General features: G+C 37.9%; 3 protein-coding genes across 3 annotated transcripts in view; 2 read left to right on the plus strand and 1 right to left on the minus strand.

The window, feature by feature from the left end:
• LOC137641195 (uncharacterized) overlaps nucleotides 1–14,020 on the plus strand; it is a 19,160-nt gene extending 5,140 nt beyond the window's left edge. The window contains exons 2-5 of the mRNA XM_068373634.1: nucleotides 11,393–12,499; nucleotides 12,873–13,017; nucleotides 13,198–13,806; nucleotides 14,013–14,020. Of these exons, the coding sequence (XP_068229735.1) occupies nucleotides 11,393–12,499; nucleotides 12,873–13,017; nucleotides 13,198–13,806; nucleotides 14,013–14,020 (1,869 nt within the window). The remainder of the gene's footprint in view (nucleotides 1–11,392; nucleotides 12,500–12,872; nucleotides 13,018–13,197; nucleotides 13,807–14,012) is intronic.
• A 46-nt stretch (nucleotides 14,021–14,066) lies between these two features.
• On the minus strand, nucleotides 14,067–16,656 carry LOC137641196 (uncharacterized). The gene is made up of 5 exons (XM_068373635.1): nucleotides 16,021–16,656; nucleotides 15,535–15,660; nucleotides 15,148–15,396; nucleotides 14,493–15,021; nucleotides 14,067–14,074 (listed from the first exon to the last, which is right to left on the minus strand). The coding sequence occupies exons 1-5, from the start codon at nucleotides 16,654–16,656 to the stop codon at nucleotides 14,067–14,069; spliced, it is 1,548 nt and encodes a 515-aa protein (XP_068229736.1).
• Nucleotides 16,657–18,751: 2,095 nt separating this feature from the next.
• LOC137641197 (uncharacterized) overlaps nucleotides 18,752–20,000 on the plus strand; it is a 2,461-nt gene continuing 1,212 nt past the window's right edge. The window contains exons 1-2 of the mRNA XM_068373637.1: nucleotides 18,752–18,857; nucleotides 18,970–20,000. The exon at nucleotides 18,970–20,000 is cut by the window's right edge and continues 124 nt beyond it. Of these exons, the coding sequence (XP_068229738.1) occupies nucleotides 18,752–18,857; nucleotides 18,970–20,000 (1,137 nt within the window). The remainder of the gene's footprint in view (nucleotides 18,858–18,969) is intronic.

The raw sequence follows: 20,000 nt of genomic DNA on the forward strand, positions 1-20,000 counted from the left end.
TAACACAGGCAACTCGTGGAGAGACATCGCTGGAGTCAGGAAAGGCAGATTTCATGAGTTGGCGAAACAGGAGCTCGACCGATTGACAACAGATGTCACTAGCAGCTCCAACCAGTGTGACGGAAAAATATTCGCAGACATATTGAAACAATATGATCCAATAGACTGGAACAAATCTACGGAAAACATCAGTAAAATAATTGAAGAAATTCCAAAGAAGATCCAAGTGTTAAAGAGACTTATAAAGAAAGTCTACATCAATCAACACATTCCATCAAAGAACAATAACAAGTCCAATATGGGGAATATGCTGATTGATGCATTGGGAAAAAGAATGCCAAAATGGTGTAATACATGTAGAATATGGTATTCCATTAATAAACCTCAACAACTGATTAGAAAATGTAATGCCTGTAATGTTCCAACACATCCCACATGTGATGAAATACAGCAAAAAATAAAAAATAGAGACACAAAGGTATTCTGCTCAACATGCTTAGTCTGGATAGAAAATATAATTAGGTCGAGACTAAAGCTGCAATTAGTTGAAGAAGAAGAAGAAGAAGAAGAAGAAGAAGAAGAAGAAGAAGAAGAAGAAGAAGAAGAAGAAGAAGAGAAAAATGAACAGGATATGCGTAAGGATGCAGAGGAAATCATTGATATAACTTATGATGCCATCCAACAACATACTTATGAAGAAATAAATTATCAGATGGAAACAAATAATAGACCCAAGAGACTCTACCCGGAACTACATACTTTTAGGGAAGAGCAAGAACAAGAAAAAAGAGAAAAGAAAGATATAGTCTGTAATAGGCTGAAAAGAGGGAATTGCAGATTTGGCGAAAGATGCTACTACAAGCATCCAAAGATATGCCATAATTATGAAATATATGGTAAATGTGCGTATTTAGACGGATATGGAGACGAATGCAGAGATCTCCATCCAAAAATATGCAAAACCCTAAAAGAAGGAAAAGGATGCAGTTTCAACAAAAAATGTCGATATATGCATCCTGCAACTATGAATGAGAGTAAGAAAACTCAGCAAACTGAAAAGAAAAACAAAAATGAAACAAAAAAAGAAACAAAAAAGCAGGCCGCGTATATACCCCAATATGCACCAAAAAAGGCCTTTCAACCTAAATCTCCACAAATAGAGCCCAACTACAAATAATGCATATATAATGCCAGGGGTTGGTGCAGATATGGGGATAATTGCAGGTTTACACACAAAAATAAGTATGAAGGCGAAAGAACAAATATTATGGAAAAGTTGGATTTTTTAATGGCAGAATTCCGAGAAATGAAGAAAAGAACATCATATCAGAACAGAAAGGAAGCATGGGAGAATCCATATTATTCCCAATATTAAATAATGGAAATGAAACACAAACCATAATAGAGATGAATGCACAGGGTTTAGTCACGAGTAACTCTAAAAGGAAAATAGAGTTCCTAAAAGAACTAACCCAAATTCAAAAAATAGATATATTAAATATAAGTGAAACATGGTATTCCCAAGAGACTGGCAGTGATGACCAGATAAAGGGTTTCCAAACTTATAGATCAGACAGAAAAAATAAGAATCAAGGGGGAACTGCAATATATGGAAGAGACATAAATCAAGGAAAAGTCTGTGAAAAATACAGCAACACAGAATGTGAATTGATTGCGGTAGAATTTGAATTTGAAAAACTAGTGAATATTGTAGTTTACAGACCCCCAAATACTAAGGAGTTTGACATAATAATAGAAAAAATAGATGATATATGTAGAAACCATAAAGACTGGAATATACTCCTATCCGGAGATTTTAACTTTCCTTTCGTGGATTGGAAAGAACGGATAGAAGAAAGTGGTCGTATGTATACATATAAAAAAGAGAGTAATACTAGCACAGAAGATAAGAGGCAATTTGAAAAGCTTCAAGATATGCTATTAGAACATAATATGCAACAAATAAACCACATTCCAACAAGAAAGGAAAATGTCCTAGATCTAGTATTTGTGAATGAGGTGAATTATGTTAAAGAAATAATAGTGTATAACACGGGAATTTCATACCACAATGTCATAGAATTGATAGTTCATTCCAAAGCAAGTGATCACAGAATTAATAAAAGCACAAAACTTTGGGAAGGATATGGAAAATATAATTTTTACAGTAAGAATATAAAAAGGTCAGAAATAAATGAAGAACTGAATAAAGAATGGAAAAATGTATTTATAAGTGATAATATACAGGTAAATACGGACATACTGTACAAAATACTGGAGAAAATTGTTGAAAAATATGTACCGAAAAAAAACAATAAAAAAAAGAAGTGCATACCAAGAGACAGAAGGATCTTATTTCAGAAAATTAGAAAGTGGAAGAAAAGTCTTGCAAAAGAAAAAAATCTGTGGAAAATGATGGAAATAAAATGTAAGATAGAAAATGCAGAACAAAAGATTATACAGTCGAAAGAAAATGAAAAAAGGGACTTAAAAGAAAGGACACTTCAAAATATAAAAAGAAACCCCAAAGTACTTTACTCCTATGCAAAAAAGATGAATAAAAGGAGAATAGAAATAGGCCCTCTAAGAATTGAAGGACGGCTAACGAATGAAAAAAAGGAAATATGCAACATATTAGCAGAAAAATATAAGAGTGAGTTCACGCCAAGAATTGTGAATGAGAATAATGAAACAGAAATGAGAGAAGAAAATGTTGAATATCTAACGGATATAGATATTAATGAAGCAGATATTGTCACGGCTATAAACGAAATTAAAAATGGTTCGGCAGCCGGACCAGATGGAGTTCCAGCGATTTTGTTAAAAAAAACTGCAAACACTATCGCGAAGCTGCTTGCAATACTGCTAAGACAGAGTGTAGATATGAGCGAGATATATGTTAAACATAAATTAGCTTATATAACCCCTATCTTCAAAAGTGGATCAAGACTAGAGGCAAGCATTTATAGACCTGTTAGTCTAACATCACATATTATGAAAGTGTATGAGAGGGTAATAAAAAAGAAAATAATGAACCATTTGGTCAAAAATAATTTGTTTAATATGGGTCAACATGGTTTCGTACCTGGAAAAAGTACACAGACCCAACTGATAGCACACTATGAAAACATATACAATAATATGATAAATGAAAAAGACACAGATGTGATCTATCTAGATTTTACAAAAGCCTTTGACAAGGTAGACCATAACATATTGGAGAAAAAAATGAGAAAGCATAATATTGTGGGAAAGATAGGAAAATGGGTAAAAGAATTCCTGCAAAACAGAAAACAGATAGTGGTTGCAAATGACGAGAAATCAGATGAAGCCCAGGTAATATCTGGTGTGCCCCAAGGTACGGTATTAGCTGCACTGCTATTTGTTATTATGATCTCAGACATAGACTGTGATGTTGAAAACTCCGTAGTGAGAAGTTTCGCCGATGACACAAGAATAAGTAGAGAAATTACTTGTGATGAAGATAGGAACTCACTACAAAGAGATCTAAACAAAATATATGAAGGGGCGGAGATAAATAGGATGGTATTTAACTCCGATAAATTTGAATCAATAAATTATGGAAACAGAAAAGGAATGGTGTATGCATACAAGGGACCTAATAATGAGACAATCACAAACAAGGAAGCAATTAAAGACCTTGGTGTAATTTTAAATAGGAATATGTTATGCAACGACCAAATAGCAACACTGTTGGCTAAATCTAAAGCAAAAATGGGAATGTTATTCAGACACTTTAAAACAAGAAAAGCTGAACACATGATTATGCTTTACAAAACTTATGTCCATAGTACACTCGAGTACTGCAATGTGATATGGTACCCACACTACCAAAAGGATATTGCGAAAATAGAGAGTGTACAAAGGTCCTATACTGCTAGAATAGAAGAAGTTAAGGACCTTGACTACTGGGAAAGACTGCGATTTTTAAAACTATACAGTCTAGAAAGGAGAAGAGAACGCTACATGATAATACAAGCATGGAAGCAAATAGAAGTAATTGCTGAAAACATCATGGAGCTTAAAATATCAGAAAGAGCAAGCCGAGGTAGGTTAATAGTGCCAAAAAGCATTCCAGGTAAACTGAGAAGGCGCACAGGACATTAATCCACTACGCTGCCAGCTCATCTAAGAAAAACATCTCAGGAGTGAGCGTAGATGTGTTAAAGAATAAGCTCGATAAATACCTAAGATGCATCCTAGACCATCCAAGACTGGAAGATGCAAAATACACTGGAAGATGCATTAGCAACTCTCTGGTGGATATACGAGGTGCCTCACACTGAGGGACCTGGGGGAACCCAAACAAAAAATAAGGCAATAAGGTAAGGCTCTCTCTCTCTCTCTCTCTCTCTCTCTCTCTCTCTCTCTCTCTCTCTCTCTCTCTCTCTCTCTCTCTTCCTCTCCGTCTTATCCATAAGCTTATGTACCCGCCTTGGGAGATCCATAAAATTATGTGAGTGAATAAGCTCTCTCTCTCTCTCTCTCTCTCTCTCTCTCTCTCTCTCTCTCTCTCTCTCTCTCTCTCTCTCTCTCTCTCTCAAAGCTATTTGAATCAATCCTGCCATAAGTTGCTAGAACAGACTTTAGTGACGGGATTGGGAGAGTCCCCTGAAGCTGCTCAGCTTTCCCGCAAAGACGACCTTTGAAGCTTCCCTTATTGATTGATACCCACACTCTGTTAATCAGAGTGACACTCTTTTCCCTGTTACAAGGGTGATCAATAATTATCTTTAATGGCAATATTTTGTCCTTTTCGATAGGGAAAGAAATAGTAAATTTAAATTCCCAGTATATATTATTATCCTTTTTTGTTTGCAGATGTTTTATTGCGTGCGCATGCACAAACACTCACACACACAGACACACACACATACACATACATACACACACACACACACACACATATATATATATATATATATATATATATATATATATATATATATATATATATATATATATATATATATATATGTATGTATATATATATATATATATATATATATATATATATATATATATATATATATATATATATATATATATATATATATATATATATATATATATGTATATATATATATATGCATATATATATATATATATATACATATATATATATACATATATGTATATATATATATATATATATATATATATATATATATATATATATATATATATATATATCTTTTATATATATATATATATATATATATATATATATATATATATATATATATATATATATATATATATATATATATATATATATATATATATATATTAGTGTGCTACTGTTATTAACACACATTGAGTATGTGTTGTTTGAGATGTTGAGTCTTGAAATAAAGTCAAGCATGTTAACTTTAAAATGGTTTATTCCCTAAAAACAACAGTGTTAACATCTCCATCACAGGAGTATAGCTGGTTTGGTCGGATGACCAATTCAGGTGAAGTATAGATGAGAACTGCTTAAAATATCGATATCACAGATATCGTATATTTAGTTATCTCAGCATTTAAACACAATATGTAAACTTTACATTAGTCTAGGAAGACACCTGCATCCGGTGGCGACACAATCTTTCACACGGTATGCATTTGTGTTTATGCTTCATAAAAATGTTACATTGCTGAGAGATGCAAAATGCATCCTGTTATGAATTTGTCTGACTACAGCAAATCTCACGCTAGCTTCTTCTTCCACAATGACATATTATGTCATGTGTTTTAAACATGTAATAACTAACTATTACATATATATATATATATATATATATATATATATATATATATATATATATATATATATATATATATATATATATATATATATATATATATATATGTATGTATGTATGTATGTTTATAAACATTTATTTCCATGTAGGGATGGGCCTACCATATTGTCCACCTTTGAAGGTCCTATCAGTCAAAAAGGACAGGAGGCGAAGTGGTATAGCGGGAATGAAAACTTACTTTAGATCTACTATGGCACATAAAAGACTAATGGATCTGTAATTATTAGCATCAATAACTAAACTGGCCTAGATATCACAAACAACAGTGTCATACAGGACATTGCCTCCAGGAAAGCTATGAAACAAAGACTCCAAAAATAATCTAAATACTGAAATAGTTTAGTAACTTTGGTTACAAAAATACCAGTTAGTGTCTTCTACATATTACAAAATAAAATGAGGTGAAAAGTAAATAAATTCTGTATGCCTGCACTAGTAGGTTTTAGGTTAAGGTTCATCGTCACATCTACCACTTTTGTGCATAATTTTCAGACATGATTATTCGTCTTGATTTTTCTAACAGTTACTGTTACATTGTTGAGAATATACGTTAATTTTGTGCACACATTAAAGTGTAAGTTTTTTAAGCAATTTAATTTATAATTTTTTTTTACAACAAATCTTATTTAATAAAATAAACGTATGTTATTTTGTTTTATTCAAAGTGCCCATCTGTATTCCTGCAGAACTACTTCACTTTTTAAAAAGATATAGCAATGAAACTGAGTAACTTATTTCATTGTAAATGTGGATTTTGCTTGCTGATTTGTTCTGTTACTTACGAATAGAAGTTCAATATACCACTCAATACGCCACTCTAAAATTTATAAGATGTGAATAAGAGTGGACTATATTGTGAATTTATTTCCCCTATGTGGGTAGTGATGCCTTTATACTGAATGAAAGGATTAAGAACAAGTAAATTCGGTGGTGATGATTGGGATTAGTGGGACCCCCATATCTAGTCCTGCTTAGTATTCCCAAATAGGATTGGGCCGGCCCTGCTGACCCTTAACATTTTCGACTTTTTATATATATTTTACATTTAATATATCATCTCGAATTTCTTATGATTATTAGTGAAGTCACTTCGCGATAATAGATCTGGTAATGAAACTGGTAAATTTTATATTGGAAACTTTGTAGATTTTCTGCTATTTGTTATTAGTTATGCAAACCAAATCAAACCATTGACACAGACAGCTATAAGCTTGGATCACTATAGATTAATGGAATTGAATATTCTAGTAGATTTTTATCACAACAATTGTAGTAATAAAGCATTACATACACACACACCTATATATATATATATATATATATATATATATATATATATATATATATATATATATATATATATATATATATATATATATATATATATATATATATATATATATATATATATATATATATATATATATATATATATATATATAGGTGTGTGTGTATGTAATGCTTTATTACTATATATATATATATATATATATATATATATATATATATATATATATATATATATATATGTGTGTGTGTGTGTGTGTGTGTGTGTGTGTATGTAAGTATGTATGTATGTATGTATGTATGTATGTATAAATATATATACTTTATATGTATATATGCACATATATATATATATATATATATATATATATATATATATATATATATATATATATATATATATATATATATATATATATATATATATATATATACATATATGTATATAATATGTATGTATGTATGTATGTATGTATGTATAAGAATATATACTGTATATATACTTTATATGTATATATGCATATATATATATATATATATATATATATATATATATATATATATATATATATATATATATATATATATATATATATACATATATATATATATATATATATATATATATATATATATATATATATATATATATATATATATATATATATATATATATATTTATATATATATATACATATATATATATATATATATATATATATATATATATATATATATATATATATATATATATGTGTGTGTGTGTGTGTGTGTGTGTGTGTTTATGCATATATACATGTGTATACACACATATACATATATATATATATATATATATATATATATATATATATATATATATATATATATATATATATATATATATATATATATATATATATATATATATATATATATATATATATATATATATGTAAACGCAGGGATGTCTCATGCAGGGAAAATTTCACTCAGGGAAATTTCACCTTTTCCCTGCGCAACTTTGAATGACTATTCATGGTAAATCCAAAATTTGTAATTAAATTTCGGTCACTAATAGAGGCATACACGTTATAAAATAATAAGAAAATTAAAATGAGGAAGTTTTAGTCATAAACAATAATTTTGGGGACACCTTTTATATGTTAGTAACAAAGAAAACAAAAGAACCATTCAGCCATCTCCCGCCATAGCCCTGCTCAAGCGCTTGGGAAAGCGACAGGTTGTTCTTGATCGCAGGGTAGCCATAGAGAGCAGACGTGTTTTGGAGAGAATTGACATCGACGACTTTAAGATGGAATTATAATATAAGGTAAGAAAGCACATTGTTCTTAGAGTTAAAGACAAAAAAAGGGTTGTCAGGGTTGCTGTTTAAATAACAATAGCTTAAGGGATGTTAATAGTGAAATATAGAAACATGAGATAAGGTGAGGGGTTTGTCCTAACGGTCGCTTACCCTCGGCAGGAACATACCCGGGGGCCCATTTAGGGGAGAGAGGTGGACGGTCTTTACGGTGGACACAAACAAAATTGTAAGTAAGAGATGTTATCAAGAGGTCTTTTACAATTTAAGGAGGGAAAATAGAGTTCGTAAGGGATTAAGCTAGATAGAATATGCCACACATCGAATAACTATTTAGTGAAATTCTCTCATGACTTAATGATGTCTATTAATGCTTAGTGCTTATTTCTATAGAGTTCATATAGCAGAACCAAGGGATTCACCCACCTAGTATTACGAATTTTGTAATCAAGTTATTATACTAGAGGCCTTTATTGGAAATATTAATAAAAATGTGTAACATGCAAGAAATAGAATACAAAGGAATCACAATTAACGAGATATAGCTATAGAGGTTTCCGATAATGTTGTTTGAAATGTGTAGAGAATAGGGTTTTCTTTAAATATGTTTTTTTTTATTAATCATTATGATTCTGCATAGGTGGACGGTCTTTACGGTGGACACAAACAAAATTGTAAGTAAGAGATGTTATCAAGAGGTCTTTTATAATTTAAGGAGGGAAAATAGAGTTCGTAAGGGATTAAGCTAGATAGAATATGCCACACATCGAATAACTATTTAGTGAAATTCTCTCATGACTTAATGATGTCTATTAATGCTTAGTGCTTATTTCTATAGAGTTCATATAGCAGAACCAAGGGATTCACCCACCTAGTATTACGAATTTTTTAATCAAGTTATTATACTAGAGGCCTTTATTGGAAATATTAATAAAAATGTGTAACATGTAAGAAATAGAATACAAAGGAATCACAATTAACCAGATATAGCAATAGAGGTTTCCAATAATGTTGTTTGAAATGTGTAGAGAATAGGGTTTTCTTTAAATATGTTTTTTTTTTATTAATCATTATGATTTTACTTTTGTTGATTTTTTTTTTTAATTTGTTATTTTTTATATGTTTAGTTTTTTATTAATTGAAGAATTGTCCATATGAATTTCTCATTGTATGTAATTTTTCCAGTGACACGCGACAATAAAAAACCAAAAATGTTGACGAGTACTAAATAACCCACAACGAAGACCCCCTCACCCTACAGTCAAATTTTCGTCCCCCCTTTTGTGGTACAGCGTGGGTGGAACTCTGTAGAAGCACGTGGTCCCTCTGGAAAGCTGAGAAGAAGATCAAGTCGTCTGCCGACATCGCGCAACAAGCTAAGTGGAAGGAAAAGTTATAATGGGCGCAATTAGGAATTGTCTGCATCGTTAAGGTGTTGCTGTCAACGCGTGTGAAAGATTTCATTCACAGGACCCAGATTTATGAGGGTATTAAATGTTCCTAAGTTGTAAGGCGTGATTAGCTGATTCCCAAGTAAGATGATCGACGAAGTTCATTAAGGAAATTGTCCTGTTGTGTAATATTTAGAGTGACAATTATTTGTGTTTTTTATGACAGAGGAGTTGATGTTTAATTAAAAATAGTATGGAAATTTTGCATTTGGACTTGAGTAGTTTATTTGTTAGGCAAATATCTCGAAGGTGAGCAGGAACAGATGTATGTAGTGCATTAAGACTTGGAAGAGGTCAGAATGTTGTGTTCTCAGGTCATTATTCATGTATTTTGAGTTGATAAAGTGATATCTGATCGTCGAGGGAAACCTTGTGGAATTTTATAATGTGGTCCCTTGGTTCTGTATTGATTTAGGTATAATCGTCTATAGGTCCTCATAACTGGTTTAGATTAATGGTATCACGGGTTTGATTTAATACATAAGTTTATTCTGTGTGTGGCATGAAAACATTTCTTGGAAGATCCAATTTAAAACCCATTCAAATGAGAACTTAGCACGTAACGTTACGGTTACCCAATTTAACTTTACCAATTTGAGGAATATCCATATGAAGAAACCACTTCCAATGTCGGTTACGGGCGCTGTAATCCTAAGCCAATGGTCACTAGAGTTCTCAGTTTGACAGCTGTTAGTTTGCTGCATGCTGCATGGTATTAGAACTTAGGCATAACAAGGAGGGGTTTAGTTATTTCATAGAAGTTATTTCAGGTAGGAGTTCTTTCAGGTAAAGGTTGGGATATGTCAAATAGAAGTTATTTCAGGTAGGAGTTCTTTCAGGTAAAGGCTGGGATATGTCAAATAGAAGTTATTTCAGGTAGGAGTTCTTTCAGGTAAAGGCTGGGAGATGTCAAATAGAAGTTATTTCAGGTAAAGGCTGGGATATGTCAAATAGAAGTTATTTCAGGTAGGAGTTCTTTCAAGTAAAGGCTGGGATATGTCAAATAGAAGTTATTTCAGGTAAAGGCTGGGAGATGTCAAATAGAAGTTATTTCAGGTAAAGGCTGGGATATGTCAAATAGAAGTTATTTCAGGTAGGAGTTCTTTCAGGTAAAGGCTGGGATATGTCAAATAGAAGTTATTTCATGTAGGAGTTCTTTCAAGTAAAGGCTGGGATATGTCAAATAGAAGTTATTTCAGGTAAGGGCTGGGATATGTCAAATAGAAGATCTTTCAGGTAGGATGCTGGGCCACGAGACATTGATACATTTAGGGACAGTCTCTAGGCTTAGAGGATTTAGGCAGCCGCAACATAGGTACTGTTGGTGGTCTTCATTGAATAGTGCAGGTTCTCGGCCACTCATCGGTTAGGTCAGCTACGATTCAACTAGGGAATTTTGTTAGCTCATAGGGAGTGCCGGAACGGGGCCTAGGAAAATGGAGACCCTAAAGGTTGCGCAATTGAGAGAGGAGTTGGAAGTTAGAGGCCTCCCAAGAGGAGGGAACAAGTCTGAATTGTGTCAGCGTCTAAGTGAAGCCCTAGAGAAGGATGGCGTAGAGGTACAGGAGTTTTTGCGGGGACTTGAGGTTAGGCAGGAGAGTGGGGTTAATCAGGGCCATAAGGTAGGTGAGTGCACTGAAGAGCCCAGGGAAGAGGAAGGACATTTAAATTTGGGGGATAGCGCATCAGTCATTGGTATACAATCTGTTGCTTCCGGGAGATCTCAGCAGTCGCGCGCGAGTTCTACTGGGAGCAGACATGCAGTATTAGCTGCTTCTAGAGCCAGGTTGGCAGCACAATTACGGCCGATGAAGGAGATAGACGCCATAGAGCGAGAGGAAGCAGCGCTAAAGGCTAGGAGGGAGAGGGTCGGTTTAGAGGCAGAGTTAGCTGGAGTGGAGGCAGAGGAGAAGGCCCTGAGAGCCATCAAAGTAAAAGAAAAGGAAATAACTCACCTCCCTAGGGTAAGAGAACACACAAGCCCTGATGTAAGCGGGAGTGAGAAACCCATGCATTTGAATACAGAAGCGCCCGAGATTGGGTTAAGTGGATACCGTTGCTCGGGCGAGAATGACCAAAGGGACTTGAGCAATAGGGAAGTCATGCAGGCGCTAATCTCTTGCAACCTTAAAAGCTTGATACCCAAGCAGGATATCGTTAAGTTTGATGGGGATCGTACAAAGTATTTTAAGTTCATTCGCTCATTTGATGAAGTCTTTAGTAGCCAGTTGACGAATGATAAGGAAAGGCTGAGGTATCTGGATTTATACACGACAGGCATGCCAAACGATATTGTAGCATCTTGCATCCACTTGGAAGCTTCAGAGGGCTATAAGCAGGCAAGGAAGTTGCTGGAGGAGCGATATGGAAACCTAGAACAGATAGCCACCGCGTTTGTGGAAAAGATCATTAAATGGAAATATATAAGGGAAAACAACGCGGAAGAGTATGACGAGTACTCGGTGGCACTCAAAACTTGCAGGAATGCAATTTCGTGCGTCTCTTATGGCATTGCCGAATTACAAAATCCAAAAACAATGAGGTTGATCATAAGCAAGTTCTCCTTAGGGGTGCAGACTCGATGGTGGAGAGTTGCTGATAAGATTAATGAAAAAAAAGAGGACTGTGTCGTTTGAAGATTTGGTGAGTTTCATTGAAGGAGAGGCTAGGGTCTTGAACCTATTTCAGAGGGGCAGAAGGGAAGACACCCCTCGGGTAGGAGAAGGAAAAGCACCAATCAAGGCTGAGTGTTCAACTAAGGCTAGGAAAGTTTCATGTAACAGAACTGCCCCGCTTTCATGTTGGTACTGTACAGGACCCCATATAGTGGATGAATGCCACCAAATATCTCAAATGGGACCTGAGGAAAAACTGGGAGCCATAAGGGAGTTGGGGCTCTGTTTTGGCTGTCTGAGAAGTGGTCATAGGTCTCAGTATTGCAGAAACAGGAAAAGTTGCAACATATGCAATGGGAATCACCCAACGCTGTTGCATCGACACCAGGAAGTAGAAGTGGTCCAAGGAGCAGAAGTGGTCCAAGAAGTAGAAGTGATAGGATCTGAGCACTCAAATAGAGCATTAGTGGCTCAGGAGGAAGGAACACATAACAAAATTGCTATGTTCAGGGCGGTTAGAGGAGGTAGCATTGGTACAGGGATGTCAGTTGTGCCGATAAGGATTAGGTCAAGGGAAGGAAGGGAGGTTTTCACGAAGGCTTTCTTGGACAATGGGAGTTCCACATGCTTTGTCTCGGAAGCTTTAATGCAGACCCTAGGCAGCACTGAGAGGCAGGACGTTAAGGTGAATGTTGAAAACATCAACGGAGTAGGGGAAGTTGCATGCAGTCTAGTCTCGGGATTGTCAGCATTGGACTATGAGGGCAAGACTTGCATTACACTCCCCCCGGTGTTGAGTGCCCCTCGCATACCGATTGATGAGTGCGATGTGGTCAGGTCCAGAGATCTGGAACGATGGCCACACTTGCGAGAGATTTACATCCCAGAGGTAGAAGCTGAGGTAGGTTTATTAATTAGGAACAATGTGCCTCACCTACTTGAGCCAAGGGAAGTTATTAATTCAACACGCCTCCATGAACCCCATGCCATACGAACATTATTGGGCTGGGTGGTATGTGGAGCAAAGGACAAAGGGGGACAAGAGCATGTCAATAAGATCCAAGTGACAAGCAAGCGCCTTGAGTTAGACCGCATGCTGGTGGAGAGTTACAATCGTGAGTATGACGATGTTGCATCTAACAGAAGGGAAATGTCTGCAGTGGACAGGAAATGGCTAGAGATAATAGAGAAAGGGGTTAGAAAGAAAGGAAGAACTTACGAGGTACCATTGCCTCTGCGTGGCAATCATGGGCCATTGCCAGAAACAAGGGACATTGCATTGCGCCGTATGCACAGCCTTCGTAAGAAGCTAGTGAAGGATGGTAACTACGCTAAGCAGTATAGTGCCTTCATGAGAGAGATGCAACAGAAAGGCTATGCTGAGCGAGTGACTGCAGCCAGCCAGGGAAATGTGTGGTACATTCCTCATTTTGGTGTGCAACATCCAGACAAGCCAGACAAGGTCCGTGTTGTATTTGACTGTGCAAGCAAGGTGGAGGGTATATCCTTAAATGACCTACTCTTGCAGGGACCTGATATGATGAACTCTCTGTTGGGTGTGTTGGTAAAGTTTAGGGGAGGTCTATTTGCCTATACAGGAGATATAAATACTATGTTCTATCAGGTACGGGTACCAGAGCATCAGCGGGATTACCTTAGGTTCTTTTGGTGGGAAAATAGTCTTGACGAGGAACCCAAAGAGTGGAGAATGGCAGTCCACCTGTTCGGGGCCTGCTCTTCTCCGAGCATTGCAAACTTCGTCCTGAAAATTCATTCCCAAAGTCGCTTGCCGTCTGTTTCAGCACGAAGTTTGCAATGCTCGGAGAAGAGCAGGCCCCGAACAGGTGGACTGCCATTCTCCACTCTTTGGGTTCCTCGTCAAGACTATTTTCCCACCAAAAGAACCTAAGGTAATCCCGCTGATGCTCTGGTACCCGTACCTGATAGAACATAGTATTTATATCTCCTGTATAGGCAAATAGACCTCCCCTAAACTTTACCAACACACCCAACAGAGAGTTCATCATATCAGGTCCCTGCAAGAGTAGGTCATTTAAGGATATACCCTCCACCTTGCTTGCACAGTCAAATACAACACGGACCTTGTCTGGCTTGTCTGGATGTTGCACACCAGAATGATGAATGTACCACACATTTCCCTGGCTGGCTGCAGTCACTCGCTCAGCATAGCCTTTCTGTTGCATCTCTCTCATGAAGGCACTATACTGCTTAGCGTAGTTACCATCCTTCACTAGCTTCTTACGAAGGCTGTGCATACGGCGCAATGCGATGTCCCTTGTTTCTGGCAATGGCCCATGATTGCCACGCAGAGGCAATGGTACCTCGTAAGTTCTTCCTTTCTTTCTAACCCCTTTCTCTATTATCTCTAGCCATTTCCTGTCCTCTGCAGACATTTCCCTTCTGTTAGATGCAACATCGTCATACTCGCGATTGTAACTCTCCACCAGCATGCGGTCTAACTCAAGGCGCTTGCTTGTCACTTGGATCTTATTGACATGCTCTTGTCTCCCTTTGTCCTTTGCTCCACATACCACCCAGCCCAATAATGTTCGTATGGCATGGGGTTCATGGAGGCGTGTTGAATTAATAACTTCCCTTGGCTCAAGTAGGTGAGGCACATTGTTCCCAATTAATAAACCTACCTCAGCTTCTACCTCTGGGATGTAAATCTCTCGCAAGTGTGGCCATCGTTCCAGATCTCTGGACCTGACCACATCGCACTCATCAATCGGTATGCGAGGGGCACTCAACACCGGGGGGAGTGTAATGCAAGTCTTGCCCTCATAGTCCAATACTGACAATCCCGAGACTAGACTGCATGCAACTTCCCCTACTCCGTTGATGGTTTCAACATTCACCTTAACGTCCTGCCTCTCAGTGCTGCCGAGAGTCTGCATTAAAGCTTCCGAGACAAAGCATGTGGAACTCCCATTGTCCAAGAAAGCCTTCGTGAAAACCTCCCTTCCTTCCCTTGACCTAATCCTTATCGGCACAACTGACATCCCTGTACCAATGCTACCTCCTCTAACCGCCCTGAACATAGCAATTTTGTTATGTGTTCCTTCCTCCTGAGCCACTAAGGCTCTATTTGAGTGCTCAGATCCTATCACTTCTACTTCTTGGACCACTTCTGCTCCTTGGACCACTTCTACTTCCTTGTGTTGATGCAACAGCGTTGGGTGATTCCCATTGCATATGTTGCAACTTTTCCTGTTTCTGCAATACTGAGACCTATGACCACTTCTCAGACAGCCAAAACAGAGCCCCAACTCCCTTATGGCTCCCAGTTTTTCCTCAGGTCCCATTTGAGATATTTGGTGGCATTCATCCACTATATGGGGTCCTGTACAGTACCAACATGAAAGCGGGGCAGTTCTGTTACATGAAACTTTCCTAGCCTTAGTTGAACACTCAGCCTTGATTGGTGCTTTTCCTTCTCCTACCCGAGGGGTGTCTTCCCTTCTGCCCCTCTGAAATAGGTTCAAGACCCTAGCCTCTCCTTCAATGAAACTCACCAAATCATCAAACGACACAGTCCTCTTTTTTTTTTCATTAATCTTATCAGCAACTCTCCACCATCGAGTCTGCACCCCTAAGGAGAACTTGCTAATGATCAACCTCATTGTTTTTGGATTTTGTAATTCGGCAATGCCATAAGGGACGCACGAAATTGCATTTCTGCAAGTTTTGAGTGCCACCGAGTACTCGTCATACTCTTCCGCGTTGTTTTCCCTAATATATTTCCATTTAATGATCTTTTCCACAAACGCGGTGGCTATCTGTTCTAGGTTTCCATATCGCTCCTCCAGCAACTTCCTTGCCTGCTTATAGCCTTCTGAAGCTTCCAAGTGGATGCAAGATGCTACAATATCGTTTGGCATGCCTGTCGTGTATAAATCCAGATACCTTAGCCTTTCCTTATCATTCGTCAACTGGCTACTAAAGACTTCATCAAATGAGCGAATGAACTTAAAATACTTTGTACGATCCCCATCAAACTTAACAATATCCTGCTTGGGTATCAAGCTTTTAAGGTTGCAAGAGATTAGCGCCTGCATGATTTCCCTATTGCTCAAGTCCCTTTGCTCATTCTCGCCCGAGCAACGGCATCCACTTAACCCAATCTCGGGCGCTTCTGTATTCAAATGCATGGGTCTCTCACTCCTGCTTACATCAGGGCTTGTGTGTTCTCTTACCCTAGGGAGGTGACTTATTTACTTTTCTTTTACTCTGATGGCTCTCAGGGCCTTCTCCTCTGCCTCCACTCCAGCTAACTCTGCCTCTAAACCGACCCTCTCCCTCCTAGCCTTTAGCGCTGCTTCCTCTCGCTCTATGGCGTCTATCTCCTTCATCGGCCGTAATTGTGCTGCCAACCTGGCTCTAGAAGCAGCTAATACTGCATGTCTGCTCCCAGTAGAACTCGCGCCCGACCGCTGAGATCTCCCGGAAGCAACAGATTGCATACCAATGACTGATGCACTATCCCCCAAATTTAAATGTCCTTCCTCTTCCCTGGGCTCTTCAGTGCACTCACCTACCTTATGGCCCTGATTAACCCCACTCTCCTGCCTAACCCCAAGTCCCCGCAAAAACTCCTGTACCTCTACGCCATCCTTCTCTAGGGCTTCACTTAGACGCTGACACAATTCAGACTTGTTCCCTCCTCTTGGGAGGCCTCTAACTTCCAACTCCTCTCTCAATTGCGCAACCTTTAGGGTCTCCATTTTCCTAGGCCCCGTTCCGGCACTCCCTATGAGCTAACAAAATTCCCTAGTTGAATCGTAGCTGACCTAACCGATGAGTGGCCGAGAACCTGCACTATTCAATGAAGACCACCAACAGTACCTATGTTGCGGCTGCCTAAATCCTCTAAGCCTAGAGACTGTCCCTAAATGTATCAATGTCTCGTGGCCCAGCATCCTACCTGAAAGATATTCTATTTGACATATCCCAGCCCTTACCTGAAATAACTTCTATTTGACATATCCCAGCCTTTACTTGAAAGAACTCCTACCTGAAATAACTTCTATTTGACATATCCCAGCCTTTACCTGAAAGAACTCCTACCTGAAATAACTTCTATTTGACATATCCCAGCCTTTACCTGAAATAACTTCTATTTGACATCTCCCAGCCTTTACCTGAAATAACTTCTATTTGACATATCCCAGCCTTAACTTGAAAGAACTCCTACCTGAAATAATTTCTATTTGACATATCCCAGCCTTTACCTGAAATAACTTCTATTTGACATCTCCCAGCCTTTACCTGAAAGAACTCCTACCTGAAATAACTTCTATTTGACATATCCCAGCCTTTACCTGAAAGAACTCCTACCTGAAATAACTTCTATTTGACATATCCCAACCTTTACCTGAAAGAACTCCTACCTGAAATAACTTCTATGAAATAACTAAACCCATCCTTGTTATGCCTAAGTTCTAATACCATGCAGCATGCAGCAAACTAACAGCTGTCAAACTGAGAAAACTAGTGACCATTGGCTTAGGATTACAGCGCCCGTAACCGACGTTGGAAGTGGTTTCTTCATATGGATATTCCTCAAATCAGTAAAGTTAAATTGGGTAACCGTAACGTTACGTGCTAAGTTCTCATTTGAATGGGTTTTAAATTGGATCTTCCAAGAAATGTTTTCATGCCACACACAGAATAGAATTATGTATTAAATCAAACCCGTGATACCATTAATCTAAACCAGTTGTGAGGACCTATAGACGATTATACCTAAACCAACACAGAACCAAGGGACCACATTATAAAATTCCACAAGGTTTCCCTTGACGATCAGATATCACTTTATCAACTCAAAATACATGAATAATGACCTGAGAACACAACATTCTGACCTCTTCCAAGTCTTAATGCACTACATACATCTGTTCCTGCTCACCTTCGAGATATTTGCCTAACAAATAAACTACTCAAGTCCAAATGCAAAATTTCCATACTATTTTTAATTAAACATCAACTCCTCTGTCATAAAAAACACAAATAATTTTCATTCTAAATATTACACAACAGGACAATTTCCTTAATGAACTTCGTCGATCATCTTACTTGGGAATCAGCTAATCACGCCTTACAACTTAGGAACATTTAATACCCTCATAAATCTGGGTCCTGTGAATGAAATCTTTCACACGCGTTGACAGCAACACCTTAACGATGCAGACAATACCTAATTGCGCCCATTATAACTTTTCCTTCCACTTAGCTTGTTGCGCGATGTCGGCAGACGACTTGATCTTCTTCTCAGCTTTCCAGAGGGACCACGTGCTTCTTCAGAGTTCCACCCACGCTGTACCACAAAAGGGGGGACGAAAATTTGACTGTAGGGTGAGGGGGTCTTCGTTGTGGGTTATTTAGTACTCGTCGACATTTTTAGTTTTTCATTAATTGAAGAATTGTCCATATGAATTTCTCATTGTATGTAATTTTCCCAGTGACACACGACAAAGAGGAAGCACGGTTCACAGTTGCCAACAATTTTTATGTAGATGACTGCTTGAGAGCCGAGGATCGCAAAGATGCACTGTTAGTCAATTTGTTGGAGGTTAAAGAGCTCTGCAAGAAAGGGGGGTTTACATTGACAAAGTTCAGCAGCCCTTGCGTGGAGGTTATGTCATCGATCCCTAGGGAGTGGTACAGTAGGAGCACCTCAGAGTTTAAAGAGGGATCAGAGTCACATAAGACAAAGGCTTTGGGAGTGCAGTGGGACTTGGCCACTGATGAATTGGGTGTCCGCGCAGAGCTAATATCAGTCCCAAGGACTAAGCGGGACCTGTTGTCAGCCATAGCCTCGATTTACGATCCACTCGGGATATTGGCGCCAGTTTTAATCGAGGGTAGGGTCATCATGCAGGACCTCTGCCGATTAAAGATAGCCTGGGACATGGAGTTGGACACTGACACTATGGACCGTATCAAGGCGTGGGCAAAGAGGCTGAGCCAGACCAGCGGGACCAGTGTGCCCAGAAGCCTGAAGGTTATTCCATGGGAATCAGCCACCCTAGTACAGTTGCATTTGTTCTCAGATGCAAGCGTCAGGGCTTTGAGAGTAGTGGCATACTTGCGGGTCTCGGATCCGTGGGGAAACGTATCTTGCAGATTCATCATGGGAAAGGCAAGGGTAGCACCATTGAAGCATGTTTCGGTGCCCCGCCTAGAACTTAGTGCAGCGGTGCTGGCCTTAAGACTAGGAAACACTATTCTGACCATGATAGATTTCAGGGTAGATGGGGTCTATTATTGGACTGACTCAACGACCGTCTTGCGCTATATTAGGAACGATCAGGCCAGATACCAGACATTTGTGGCAAACCGTGTCTCTATGATAAGGGAGGGCAGTGATCAGAAAGAGTGGAGGTACGTTAACTCTGGGGAGAACCCAGCAGACGATGCAACACGTTCCAAGCAGTCTGAAAGGTGGAAAAAAGGTCCGGAGTTTCTGTTGAAGGGGGAGTGTTTCTGGCCA

This window comes from Palaemon carinicauda, chromosome 5, assembly GCF_036898095.1.
Source record: "Palaemon carinicauda isolate YSFRI2023 chromosome 5, ASM3689809v2, whole genome shotgun sequence".
Taxonomy (NCBI): Eukaryota; Metazoa; Arthropoda; class Malacostraca; order Decapoda; family Palaemonidae; genus Palaemon; species Palaemon carinicauda.

Excerpts from the sequence above, each read along its gene's own strand:
- LOC137641196 (XM_068373635.1), bottom strand. The coding sequence starts at position 16,656 with ATGCATTTGAATACAGAAGCGCCCGAGATTGGGTTAAGTGGATGCCGT. Across the intron at positions 15,397-15,534 it reads AAATTGCTATGTTCAGGGCG|ACTCTCGGCAGCACTGAGAG; the intron begins GTTAGAGGAGGT and ends GCTTTAATGCAG. Across the intron at positions 15,022-15,147 it reads TCCCAGAGGTAGAAGCTGAG|GACAAAGGGAGACAAGAGCA; the intron begins GTAGGTTTATTA and ends TGTGGAGCAAAG.